This window comes from Leishmania donovani, chromosome 24 (genome assembly GCF_000227135.1).
Source record: "Leishmania donovani BPK282A1 complete genome, chromosome 24".
NCBI classification, from domain to species: Eukaryota; Euglenozoa; class Kinetoplastea; order Trypanosomatida; family Trypanosomatidae; genus Leishmania; species Leishmania donovani.
In genome coordinates, this window is record NC_018251.1 from 236,820 (window position 1) to 249,893 (window position 13,074).

The 13,074-nt window shown below is 58.8% G+C and overlaps 3 protein-coding genes across 3 annotated transcripts; all 3 read left to right on the forward strand.

Annotated features, from left to right (window-relative positions):
• Window positions 1-1,471: 1,471 nt before the first annotated feature.
• Window positions 1,472-4,375, forward strand: LDBPK_240660 (hypothetical protein, conserved; the record flags this gene model as incomplete). The annotated part of the gene is made up of 1 exon (XM_003861108.1): window positions 1,472-4,375. One exon carries the CDS (start codon window positions 1,472-1,474, stop codon window positions 4,373-4,375), a length of 2,904 nt encoding a protein of 967 aa, XP_003861156.1.
• A 1,054-nt stretch (window positions 4,376-5,429) lies between these two features.
• On the forward strand, window positions 5,430-7,718 carry LDBPK_240670 (hypothetical protein, conserved; the record flags this gene model as incomplete). Its single annotated transcript, XM_003861109.1, has 1 exon — window positions 5,430-7,718. The coding sequence occupies one exon, from the start codon at window positions 5,430-5,432 to the stop codon at window positions 7,716-7,718; it is 2,289 nt and encodes a 762-aa protein (XP_003861157.1).
• A 920-nt stretch (window positions 7,719-8,638) lies between these two features.
• On the forward strand, window positions 8,639-12,118 carry LDBPK_240680 (protein kinase, putative; the record flags this gene model as incomplete). Its single annotated transcript, XM_003861110.1, has 1 exon — window positions 8,639-12,118. One exon carries the CDS (start codon window positions 8,639-8,641, stop codon window positions 12,116-12,118), a length of 3,480 nt encoding a protein of 1,159 aa, XP_003861158.1.
• Between the last annotated feature and the right edge of the window lie 956 nt (window positions 12,119-13,074).

Below are 13,074 nucleotides of genomic sequence, written 5' to 3' on the forward strand. Positions count from 1 at the left end.
TTGGTGTAGTGCTGGAGGTCGAGGGGTAGGGGCAGGGGAGGCGGTGATTCGCCGGTATGCGCACCCCAACGTTGATGAGCGCGGGTGTGTGTGCGATGGATCGTGCATGTGTGTTTATATGTATGGTTGCAGTGCGGCGTGTGTGTATGGGCGGTGTGGGGTGCGTGAAGTGGGCGGGTGCGGTATGTGCGGTGCACTTGCGCGCCCCCTCCTGCCCTCCCCTCCCCCACCCAACCCCATAAACACACCGCCATGCTGCCATGTAAAACACCGCAGCCCAGGCAACGACGTGGATAATGGCAGAAACAAGTAACAAATCGAAAGAGAAGAGGAGGAGCGGCACACACCAGAAAACGTGGAAGTGCTGTGCAGGAGCGAGAGACGGAAAGGGGGAAGGAGGTGCGACGGTGCGACGGTGCGAAACGGAGCAGAGGCAGACGCGCTTATTGTCTAAGCGCCGGTGGAGGGTAGACTGGGAGTTGCCTCACCCCTCCGCTGCAGCAACGACGCCATCCTCCTCCTCCTCGCTCTCTTTGTGTGCACGAACATACCCGTATCCACTGCCCTTTGCTTGTGTTCGGATCGCATGATCCGCTACCACTTCTTCATCCCCTCCCCCTTCCCTCGCCGATATGGCACAGATATAGCGATGCGTACGCGTGCACACCAATCATGTGGCTCCACGTTTCTATCCTCCCTCTTTCCTATATATCCCTCTCTCCATGCCTCGATGACCTCGCTCCCTGTGCGATTCGTGCACCACCACTTCCTCCCCGGCGCTTCGTCATCAACCGGTAGTGTCTTTTGGTCGCCATAGCAAAAGCTACTTAACGCAACCCGTTGTTCTCACCAGGAACAACACCCCCCCCATACACCCTCCCATCCTCCCTCGCTCCCCGGAATCCCTCATAATCGCGCGCACACATCACCCACACGTTGCTGTCGCTCCCTGCTCTATTCGCTCGCTGTGCTTTTTCTTTTCGTGTGTGTGTGTGTGTGTCACCGGTTCGTGTGAGCGCGTTTGCGGCTGTCGCTGTTGGGCCGACGGTGTCTCACCATCATCGCGACGACCCGCCCTCGTACGCCTTGTGTCGTCGCAGTTGTGTGCTGGTCTGCTCTCTCTCGTTTCTCTGCTCTCCTTCTCGCGTCGCCTCCCCGCCTTTAGCCTTTATTCCCTTCCATTGCTGCTGTCGTCATCGTCTGCGTGCGGCGGCCCCTCTCCTCCCTGTTCATTGTCTTTTGCGTGTGACAGGACGTACCTGCGATAGACTTCTCTTGGGTGCGTGCGTGCGTGCGTGCGTGTGTGCGGCCTTGCGTCGGCTCATATAATCACAGCTACGCGCATGGCACAGCGATACACATCCGCATACAAGGAATCTCGCACCTACACATGGCCTTGTGGTGCTGTGGGGCGGATGGCACCTCCAGTGTCACCTCCAAGAATGCGGCGCAGTTGCGCAGCCTGGAGGCAATGGGCCTCTCGCGCGGCCACAGTCCACGCCTGCGCCGCACGGAGGTGCAGGTACCCGTTACCCTCAACGTGTACAGCCTAATCGAGAGCAACAAGAGGCTGTCCAAGATGGGCATGGGTGTCTTCCACACAGGCGTCGTCGTGTACGGCATCGAGTGGGGTTACGGCGAGGTGGTGGACAACCCCAACGCCTCCGGGTTGTTTTGCGTGCATCCCGGGCAAGCCGCCGGCACCCTTTACCGTACCATCCGCATCGGCCACACCACCCGGTCACCCATGCAGGTGGACACCATCCTGCACCGGCTGGAGAACGAGTGGCGCAGCAGCGACTACCACATCCTGCACCACAACTGCAACCACTTTGCCCAGGCGTTCTGCGATCTGCTGAGCACCACAGAGAAGCTGCAGGTCCCGTCGTGGTGCAACCGCGCCGCGCGCGTCGGCGACCGCGTCATCCCACGCCGGCTGGCGACGAAGGTGCAGCATATGATGGACGACGAACCGCCCAAGGCGGCTGCGCCACCGACGCCGGCGTCGAACATCAGCGAGGTGCCCACATCGGTGGTGCCACACGAGTGGTATCTGCACCCCAGCATCTGCCAGCCGCTGCGGTACATCGACGAAAGCAAGCCGCTCTCTGTGGTCACCCAAGACGGGCATAGTGCCTCGGCATCAGTGGCAGCTGTTGATGGCGGCGGCTCCCACTACAGCGCCGAGTGCGATATTGTGCCACCGCCGGGCTACGAGATGACCGACACCGGTAGTGTGTGCCCACCCATCACCCGGCGCGAGACGTACTGCAGCACGGACGAGAAGGGCAGCATCACGCACATGATGGCCATCGAGGAGCAGCCCTCAGTAGCCCCGTCTTCTCGGCGCGAGTCCGCGTGCAAGTCGACCGCGTCTCAACGCGCGGCCAAGACCACGTCTGGCCACAGTCCGGCGCCGCCGTCTCCCGGCATTGCCTTCAGCAGCGGCGGGGAAGACCGTGTGGTGCTGCCGCGCATGCGGGCCTCGACAAGCCAGTCGTACAGCGTAGCGCCAACCGGGTCGCCGCAGGCCTCGGAGATCGAAATAGACGTAGAGAATGTCCTCCAGAGCGAAACGAGCGAGGAGCCGTCGCCTCCCGTCATGTCGCACTTGCCGATGATTAGCTCCCCCAACCGCGGCATCGTCAACCCTCGAAAGGCGACGCCGTCGGGCAGCACCACCAGCCGGCAGCAAGGCGCAAGTTTCGAGCAGCAGCATCATGTCGAGAACGACTCGAGGGACAAGGGTGCAGAAGCGTCCTCGAAGAAGCCGCTGTGCATGATTTGCAGCTCATCTATGGAGTCGATGAGCGAGGAGCTGTCTGACCACGGCGGCTCCTCGGCACAGCCGCACTCTTCGTTCCTTGCGACATCGAATGCGATGCCGGTCGGCTGCATTACGACTTTGTTGTCCACCTCGCCGAACCCATCAGCCGAGGAGGCCACCCGGCGCAGCAGCAGCATGATGGCAGGCGAGCGCGACGTCAGCACTGGCGTCGCGAATATGTCAAGCGAGGTGAGCAACAACACGAGCGGCGACTTCGCGTCAGTCAAGCACAAACACAGAACACAGGCCACCACCACCAGCAGCGCGATCAAGGAGCAGAAGCCAAAAAGGGAGCCCGGTAACGAATTCAGTGACATCACCGGTGCGCTGGTCTGCGATGCACCCCTCTCATCCGCCACCGCAGAAGCATCACCGGCGGGCATCAAGCGCAAGAACAGCTCGGCGTGGAAGCTTCTCAAGAACCAATGTGGCCTCTCGAGCAAAACTGGCAGCGGAAACGCGGTTTGCAAGTACCTTTCCACCCCGTCGGCAAGTTTGACGTCGTCCTCATCCTTCTCGCTTTTACAGCCTGAGGCCCATGATGACAAGGAGGCGGTCTCCGTAGCTGCTGATAGCGGCGCCGTCGATCCTGCCGCAGATTCAGCACTGGCGTCGAGGCAGGAGAGGGGTCACATGCACGTGCTCCTGTCCGCCTCACCCTCTCCTCCGTCGCCCCACTCCACGCCTGTTGCGTTGGAACGCAAGTACAGCGGGCATGACGCCGTATCGAACGAGGTGCAAGACGCAAACGGCACCACACCGATGCCAACAACGGCTGCGCTGCAGAACGCGCCCCGCGTGCCGCATCTGGGCGGTGACCCGCCAACGTCCGCAACGGAGCTGATGCCACAGTCTCCTGAGCAGCGCCTGTCGCGCAGCGAGACGTCTTCGGCGCAAGGCGATGTTCCTTCGCCTGTGAGCCCGCCAGATCTGGACCCGGCAACAACAGCGTCGCGGCCCACGGACAGTCCAGGGCCCCAGCTCCCGCCTTCCTTTGTGACGCCAGAGCGGCCTAACATCATCACGAACAGTGGGGCTGTGACGACGGGGTGCTCGCCTGCCGCGGCGCATCAGCAGTGCCGGCGCGCCAGCTCATCGGCCGCGATGAGCGACTCCCCGCCTCCGCAAAGGGAGCGGTGCCGGACACCCATCCCCTTTGCAGGAAGGCGGCGCGGCAATGATGAGAATGTCGCACCCGCGCTCCGGCTGGACTTGGACAGCGATGAGGCGGAGCCGCCAGTGCGTCGCAGCAACAGTCGAACAGCAGTGGAAGCTGGTACGCCGTCGACGGCCGACAAGACGGCACACGCGCCGATGGTACCATGCTCGTGTGGACCGTCATCGCTGCGCCGCGAGGAAACTGCGACGGGTGACGGTCGAACTGGCGAGAACGCATCCAGCGACTGCAGCCAAGCCCCTCTGGCTGTGCAGCCTAGCCTGAACACCGAGCTGGCGGATCCGACACGCTTGAGCCCGACGCCTTTGGAGAGCATCCCAGCGCCGGAGGCCAACCAGCCCCCCACCTTACCCCCATGCGGCACTCATTGATGGGCGCTTAGCAATCCACCACTCTTTTCGATGTGTAGCGTGCATGCGCCTCCGTTTTTCGTTGCACTGTCCGCTTTTCCTCCTCTCTTGTGTCCTGCGCGGTGACAGTGTCATATCTTCCATTTCGGTATGTTGATCTCAGAGAAAAGAAGACACACATCTCGTAAATGAGCTCGGCATTTTATTTCCTGCGTTGTCCGGCTGCTACTTAGTGGACTGGGCGCATTTCCCTCCACCCCCCACTCCCCGCCCTTTCCCTCCGCACAGGTGCGTGTTTTGTTCGATGCAAGTGGCTTGTATGCTCTGCAGCCCTTCCTCTCCCCCTCCAGTCCGGGCAGATAACAAAAAAAAAGCAGCACCCGAAAGCACACAAGCACCGCAAAACGTGCAAAGGAGCGGATGAAAAGCGCTCAAATCACCCCGGCGCCTCGCTGGGGCGGCGGCCGCCACCGCCCAAACAACCCGCCTGCCAAAGCACCCCGGCTTCAACCACCCTCCCCCCCTCCCCGCTCCACCCCTCCCCAGGGCGCCAAGCCCCCCCCCCACCACCTCCCCCTTGCCCCCTCACCCGAAAGCCAGCGGGCCCTTGGCCGCTGGGGAGAGGGACACCCTTTGGCAGCCGCCACCGCCCCCCCCCCTTCTCACCAAAAGAACGCCACCAACACCCGTCATGCGCCCAAGGGCCGGCGCGGAGCCTGCCGCAAGCAGCCCAAAGAGCGTTTCAGTTAAACCTTTACTCCTACTCTGAAGGCCAGTGATGGAAAAAGACCAAAACAAACGCATTTCGGCCGAAGGACGAAAGCGCAGCACCGCACTCCCCACCCAGCTGGAAGCATACGGTGGCCTCAGTTCTTCGACCCCGAGTGAGTCTTCCATGAAATCTGAAAGAGGGAATTCGAAACCACGCCATGTGTGGATGCTCTCTCCTTTTTATACGCACCTTATGGTGTTTCCCGAGCACGCTCTTAAATACGGCTCTGGATATGCCACTCTTCTCTCCATTTACTGCCTGCTTTCCGTCCCTTCTCATCACGGGCACTCCACAGTCAATAAAATGTGGAAAAACACTCTCGTTGAAATAAGCAACCGCGCCGGCAAGAAGGCCGCACTCCCTGTTCTGAATAAGCTGCAAAAAGCGGTGGCCACGGACCTCAGCATATCACGCGTCTATTCCGGAAAGAGTGCAGACTCGCTATTCTCCGCTAAAGCAGATGCTCTTCGTGATTCACGAAATGACTACCTCACACACCTCCAGAGCAGCACGCTCTACTCCTCCCTCTCAGCATTGGCACCAATGCGCGCCACCGATGAAAGTAATACCCTCTTACGAAGTGCAGAGGGGTTTCCCTTTCTCTATGCCCAGGAAGCCTTTTGTGTCTTGATCAAAGCAGGAGAGGCTCAACACGCACTTAGGCTAACCACTTTCTGGAAGTACCAGAAGCCCAAGCACCTAAGAGTGGTTCGCAAGAAGGTGAAGCGTGAGCTTTTCAGAACAATTAGCACCTTGGAAGAAGTTAAAGATGCCTCGACGCTGAAGGCGCTTATCGATATTCTGAGTTCAGCCCTCCAAGAACAGCAGCTGGCACATAAATCTGCCTTGCAAGCGGTGTCGCTGACACACAGCGATGCCTGCCAGCCATTCATTCAATACAAGCTCTTTGCGCCCCTCGGCTCGACGGCAACCGCAGACGTCCTTGTCTGCGCAGCCGAAGCCGCATGTCGACTCGATGGCGGAGAAGGAATTCCTACGTTGGAAAAACTAGTCATTTTGGACAAGTGTGCAAGTGTCCGCGTCAGTTCGGCCACGACAGCCCGCCTACCGTACCAGCTGTACCGCTTGCTTGAGGCGTGGGCAGCGGAAAGGCTTCTGGATCCAAAGCTTACCGAGCAAGTCTGCCCCGACTTGCCCCCCAAGCTTCTGCACCCCTCCCACTACACAACCTTAGACATCCTCGCTCTCAGCACCGCAGAGGCGCGTTACATTCATAAGAACTGGATTTCGCGTGGCCTTTTTCAACCCAACTCCGACAAACTGGGTCAATGCTCAAAATGGAGTTGCATCATGGGTCGACTGCTTGCTAACTCGAAGACGCTGCAAGCTGTTGAGGCGAAGTGTTTACTCATTGCTCTCATGTGTGGCCCTGCAAAACCTGCAATCACGGGCGACAGCCGTTCTGTCAGCACTGTTCGAAGGAGCATTTTAAGACTTCTCCGCAACTTAAAGCCCAGCGTCCGCCGTCATGCTGCCGCGAATTTGCTGAAGAAACGGCACCTATTTGCGGCATTGAAAATATCACCGTTTACTACGGCGTGCGTTTACCTGCAGTCCTTTCACTCTAAGAATACGGTTGACCCGACGCTCTGTAAGATGTGCACGGCGCTTCTTTTTCGGCTCTGCCGCGCTGGCCGTTACGCTGACGCTGCGCGAGTCATATGGAATCATCTCTCTGTTGAATGTTCTGTGACCGCGGCGCTCTTCAAGAAAAATGCAATGACAGTGGAGTTTGCTGTAGTGGCGGTGAGTCACGCAATGCGCGAAGCGTGCGCGAAGAAGTATAGTCGGAGTTGGATGGGCTACCGATCTCTTGCATTGCTGCGCGCAGCCGCCTCCGCTTCTAACCACGTTACTGTGATGTACTGCGCTCCCGTTTGTGTCGGTGCACTTGAATGCGGCGTCCCTTTTGCAGCCGTGAATGAAGCGCTTTCACATATTTTCAGTAATGATGCCGCGCAGAAAGCGTGGGCACTCAATTTGGTGCGATTATGCTCAGACGCAGAGGTTACGCCGACAAAAGCGAAGGCAGACCGTTGCGGTATCGACGCCAATGTTGCCTCCTATCTGGTGCAGATGTGTCGTCTCCAGGGGGGTAAAGACGGAGAGGCAGTACTACAGACACCTTCGCGGAGCAAGCAGCTTGCTTTGTGGACAACACTGACGGAGCCTCACTCGAACCCTCGCTTGAACGCACTGATGACAGCTGTTTTTTTGGACCGTACCGCCCGTGACTCCATCATTGAGTGCACATGGTTTCTTCGACAGTCGCAGAACACTCATTTTTTCGCTCAGAAAGAGCGCGCAAAAGAAATGCCGCTTTTAGACATCTGGAATTGGGAGGTTGCGGCAGCCATGGCTGCGAATTGCTCCAGTGACGAGAGCTTCATGGCATTTGTTGAGTGCCTAAAGCGCCGAAAGCCGAGCTGCATTACGCGCACTGGTGATAACGCAGATAATGTTGCTGCACTTCTGTGCAGCGAGCTGGATATTCACTATCTTACTCCTGTGGTCTCCCGAGATCAGTACCGTAGTTTTCGCTCCTCAGGTATCACAAGCGCGATCCAATAACAGCTTGTGCACCTTGCTATGCTGATCTAACGTGATGCCAAATAATAGAGTGCAGAAAAGAAACATTTCAGGGCTCTCTGTGAACCAAGATGCCGGCCGATTCAGCAACAAAACGTCACGGCACTCCAGTACAGTCCGCTCACTCTCTGGCAGATATTCCTTTGCCTGAGGTATGCTCATGTAGCACTACGCGTGTGCTTTTTACCCTATCTCTTCCCTGCTTTGCTTGGAACTAGGACGAAAAAAAAAAACAGGCAGCTTCAATGGAAGCAATTCTTATCAGGCTCTTATTACTCCGATGCATATATATATTTTTTCGTCCTTGGTCACCCCTCCGTTTATTGCACTACTCACGATATGTTGAACTCAGCTTCTCTTACTTCTCCATATAGATTGCAGAAGAGACTTGCATGCCATTTCTATTTAGCTTTTCACCTAGATTGTAGATGAAGTCATCAGGTATTCTTCAAACCCATGAACCTGCTAACGTATTTCCTTTTGAGGTTTGCAACCTCCTTTTGGGGAAAGGTGGAAGTGGCCAGGTATTCCTAGGTCGCGTAGGCGGCTCCGACAAGTACGTTGCCATCAAAAAACAGTATAGCAGGTACAATTCTAACGGGTCTACGGGGAGCCGCATGCTCCCGAAAAGCTCAGGGCTTCCGCAGTCATCGCAGCGGACAAGAAGCCACCTGTCTCAAGACACGCTCGTCTCGTCACTTGGTAGTCATTTTGTCTGCAGAGGCGAAAGCGGGTTGCAGCAGCTAGAAGCTGGCGACTGTGTTCCTGTGTCTCAGCGAAGGGAACTGGATCTCGGAGAGGAAAGCGTTTCGCAAACCGCAGCTCTTTCCCAGCAGCATGAAAACTGCAGCGCAGAAAATTCTTCTGGCGACGCCACAAGGCAGAGGGTGGTGCCACCAGTGATGGACGAAGTATCGGTTTTGAATTACCTTGGGCCTCATCCACAGATTGTTCGGTTTCTGGGCAGCTACACAACGTCGAAGAACACAAGCTTTTTTACCATGGAGTTGATGGACAGTGACGTTGGACGGGAGCTGAGAGAAGGGAACGCAACCCTGCACGAGGAGGGCGTGTGTGCTGCCATTGCGTACTCTGTCTTGCTCGCGCTAGAGGAGATGCACTCTCACGCTGTAGCGCACCGAGACGTCAAGCCTGGCAATATTTTGCTGAAGCGTCTCACAGAACCAGAAGAATGGGCGTGCATTTACCTTCCAAGGGATGACTTCAGGGCACGTCTACTGCCAAAATCATCGGCCGTGTCGGCTTTCGATCCGACACTTTGCACGAGTAAGGAAGCATCTAGTCACGAGGTTGCGCCGGCCATCCGAAGCGCAAATGACAATGCATCGTATGTCAAAGCTGCACTGGGGGATTTCAGCGCGGCTCACAGTACTCGCTGCGCCGACAACGTGGCCTTTTTCGACACTCGTGGAACACTTCACTACAAATCCCCGGAGCAACTCATGGGCAAGCGCAGTGTCGCCTCCGAGAACTTTGCTGCTGTTGACCTGTGGGGGCTAGGCTGCACCCTATACGAGATGGTCACCGGCACGCGACCGTTCCCGGGCAGTAGTGAGCTGCAGGTGCTCATGAGCATTTTAGATGCCTTGGGGAGTGACATTCAGTCGTTCCCGGTGGCGACCAAACACGCCGCACTCTTCGACGAAATTCCCGCATCGCCTGCATTTGTGAACTTATTGCAGCGCCTCCTCTGTCTCGATCCGACGCGGCGCTGTACGGCGAAGGAGGCTCTGCGCCACTCGTTTTTAGCCTCCATTCGCGACAGCGCCTTGCGCTGTGCCGATGCGGAGCGCCAAATCTCGACCGATCGCCTGCCGTATGTGATCGGGATCCCATTGACGCTCAAGTACGCATCTTTCACACACATTCCCGAACTTCGCTTTAGTCGCATTTCTCGGACCCCGTTGAAAGCAACGGAGTCAACTCCTTCAGAGCTAAGCGCGCCTCAGCAACCTCCTGCGAACGGCTGCCCTGCGCCTCCATCTGCTTCAGACACTGAAATCGCTGCCCTCACCGTTGTAGCCGAGCGCGAGGCCGCTGCCGAAACAAGATCCAAGCATCGAGACGTGAATCACTGGAGCGATGGAGCCACTACTACACTATGGGGGCGTGAAGGAGATTGCGAGGACCAAGAAGAAAAGGAGACACCGTCGAAGAAGCCGCCGCAGCAGCACTGCTCCGACACCACCGGGACTTCTTTCCTGAGCGAGAGTTCGTACCTGCACTGGAGCGAAATTCGCCCCGCCACGCGGCCCTCCGCGCCTCCGCTGCTGAAGCCGCTTCAGCACAAGGAAAATAGAGTACGGAGTAGCAGCGGTTGCAGAGCAGTGGCGTTCTTTGGCAACGCCGCCGTTGGCAGCACACCATCCCCGTCCACGAGTGCAAATGACCCACAGCAGCAGCCGCCATCCCTTTCGGGATCGATGCATCGAACCGTCGACGTTGCAAGCCGAAACACCGTCTCACGCGCCCTTAACATCAGTGACTCAAGCGTAAAAGGTGTTCGAACCGAACGCAGTGCTTCGCACGTCGACTTTGACCTCAGCCCCGTCGCAGCTACTCAGCTTTTCAGCACAGAGACGGACACGAGTGCGTGCTTGGTGCCGCACCCGGCCGCCGCTTTCCTGCCGCGCCGCACGCAGCCAGTTCTACAGCTGGCAAGCGGCAGCACTTTTACGGCAAGCAACCTGCGAGCCAACTCGTCCTTTGAGCGCGAAAACCTTATGGTAGGCCGGTGCGGCGGCAACGGAACATCTACGTCAGCCGCCGTGGGCGTTGCAGGCCCAACGGGTGTCATCCACGCAGGACGCTGCAGCACTCCGCGCCAGCACCACGGACAGCGCCCGACCGCCTTCTCGGGCCGCGCGCTTTGCTTTTCGGAAGAGACGGACCCCTTTACCCGCCGTAGCTGGGGCTCTAGTGCCGGCCAGCAGAGCTGCTTGAACTCACTCTTGACGTCCCCGGCTCCTGTGGGGCAGCGGGCGGTCGAAGAATGCTCACCACAGCCGTCACCGATTCGTCCCATCGGCGTTGCCACAAGGTCGCCGTCGGGGTTGCCTGTTGCGGCAGACCGCAGCGGCTTGTTTTTGGACGACTCCGGCGTAGGTCTGGGGTGGATCGGGATGCCACCTACGACCTCGGCAGCGCAGGAGAGCATCGGCGCCGGCGCCTGTGAAGCGGTTGCGGCGCTGATGCCGGCACTGGCGCGTGATGTAAGTAGAGGCTCAGAAGCAGGTGCAGCGGTGGCGCCAATGCTTTACCCGGTACGCCTCCAGCCGTCGTGGAATGCGAGCAGCACCACGGCGACCGGGATTGTGCAGCCTTCAAACTCGCCGTGTGTACGCCGGTGTGTGCACCTCCTCGAGCCACCACCTGGCGGTTGTTCGCGCAGCCGTACCTGTTCCGCTGTAGCGCTGACGATGGGCGTGACTACTGCCGCTGTAGCTGAGCGACCAGACGCATCGTGCAGCAGCCAGCAACAGCAGCCAACGACCAGCCCCGCTTCCACTGGCCGCAGAGACGCGTCGAGTTCGCGTATAATGCCGCTGCCGATTCCGCTCTCGGTGGCCACCGTCTGTCAGTCGGCGACGCAGTCGCTCTGCGCACCGACGCCACGATCACGCACACCGACCAGCCGCGCGCTCCATGAGACGCCACGCACGCAGCGCTTCTCTTGCCCTACGTCTGCGCTGCGGACGGGGTACGCTGGTCATAAGAACGGCAACCAGCGGGGTAGCTCGCAGCCACAGGATGCCCTCACGTCTTGTGTGGACGGTGGCGACGATATTCTCAGCGCCGCTCCGTTTTTGTGCAATCAGGATGTTAATGCGTCCGTGACTCACCTGGCGCACAAAGTCTGCGCGAGCGTCGGCCTGACAGGATCTGGTAGTGGCGCCGCACCGACTTTGCGCTGCGCGGCCGCGTCGCCGCTGGGCTCGCTGGTTGCGTGTACTCACTCTTCCCAGCGTCACTGCACCCCGTCGTCAAGCGACCCTGCACCGGAGATCGCTGTGTCGATCAACTGTGACGGCTGCAACCACCCCGCAGTGGCGAACGAGGCCTCCCCAACACCTAATGTCACCGTTGTGCGTGCATCGAGGGCGATGCTTTCCACGGGAGGCCCACATACGCCGCTGCCCGTGCATGGCTCCGCATCGCCTCTCTCGCAGCCTTGCGATGCTCCCTTGCTTCAGTTGAGCTCTGCCAGCCTCGACAGCCACCGCCGGTCAGTGAAGGACCACGAGAGTGACCGCATAGAGACGCCGCAAAGCAAACGGCGTGAGTCCATGAAGCGAGCGCGCGAGGAGGCTATGGACAGCGAAGACGTAGCCGCGGTGCGGCAGAGCGCGCGGGTTGTGTGACATCCAGTGCCATGTTCCTACCCACCTCCACACCCGCAGGGCTTCTGGAGGATGCGTATTGGACGACTCTGCTCCAATGGCAGTGCTTCGAATGGGGCTGACGGCTGACTTCCGCTCTATGCGGATGAGACGTCTGCCCCGACTCTCTATCCCCTTCGCTTGTTGTGTGCTTGTATTTGTGCTCCCCCGTACTTCATGTGGGGAGGGCACACCGTGTCGAGCTCCCGTCGTGCTGTCTCCTTCCTTCCTTCTGTTTCAGTTTGCTCTTGCTGCGGTTTGCTTTTACTTCACCCTCTTCTCTCCCGTTAGATGCACGCACGCATACACGCACACATACACACTTACAGACAGTGCAAATTTTTTTTCGTTGTTGTTTCGATACGCCGGCTTTCGCGGCGGCGGTTGGGTGAGGGAGGGAGGGCGGGCGCTTTGAGAGGGCGGCTCTGGCAGTGGAGCTCTTCATCTGGCGTATTTCCTCCGAGCGCAACGCCGACCCTACTCTGACTCTCCTCTTTCGTATCACACTCTTTTCTCTAGACACCTGCACGCTCGTGCGTGGCTACGCAAGCGCCACTACTACTAGCGTCGCAGTATTCATTCACATCTGCCATTCCGTGTTCACGTCTCGCCGTCCTCGATCGTTGTGTCACATCGGCGCACACACGTGTGCACACGCACACGCACATGCACACGCCGCAGGCCTCCATCCTTCCTCTCCGTTCCCCTTCACCAAACATACTGCACGCTCGTAGCCGCACGCTCTCCTCGTCCCATGTGCTGCTCTCGCTCCCTCCGTCTCTCTCTCTCTTCGTGTGTGTGTGCTTGTTGTTCGCTTGTTTCCTTTCGCTCGCCCTTTACAGTACCTCCCACCCTCCCACCCTCCACTCCCCCCCCTCCACCCCCCCTTCCCTTTTGTTTTGGAGCGGCGGTGGCGGCGGCTCGCTTTGTTCGTCTCC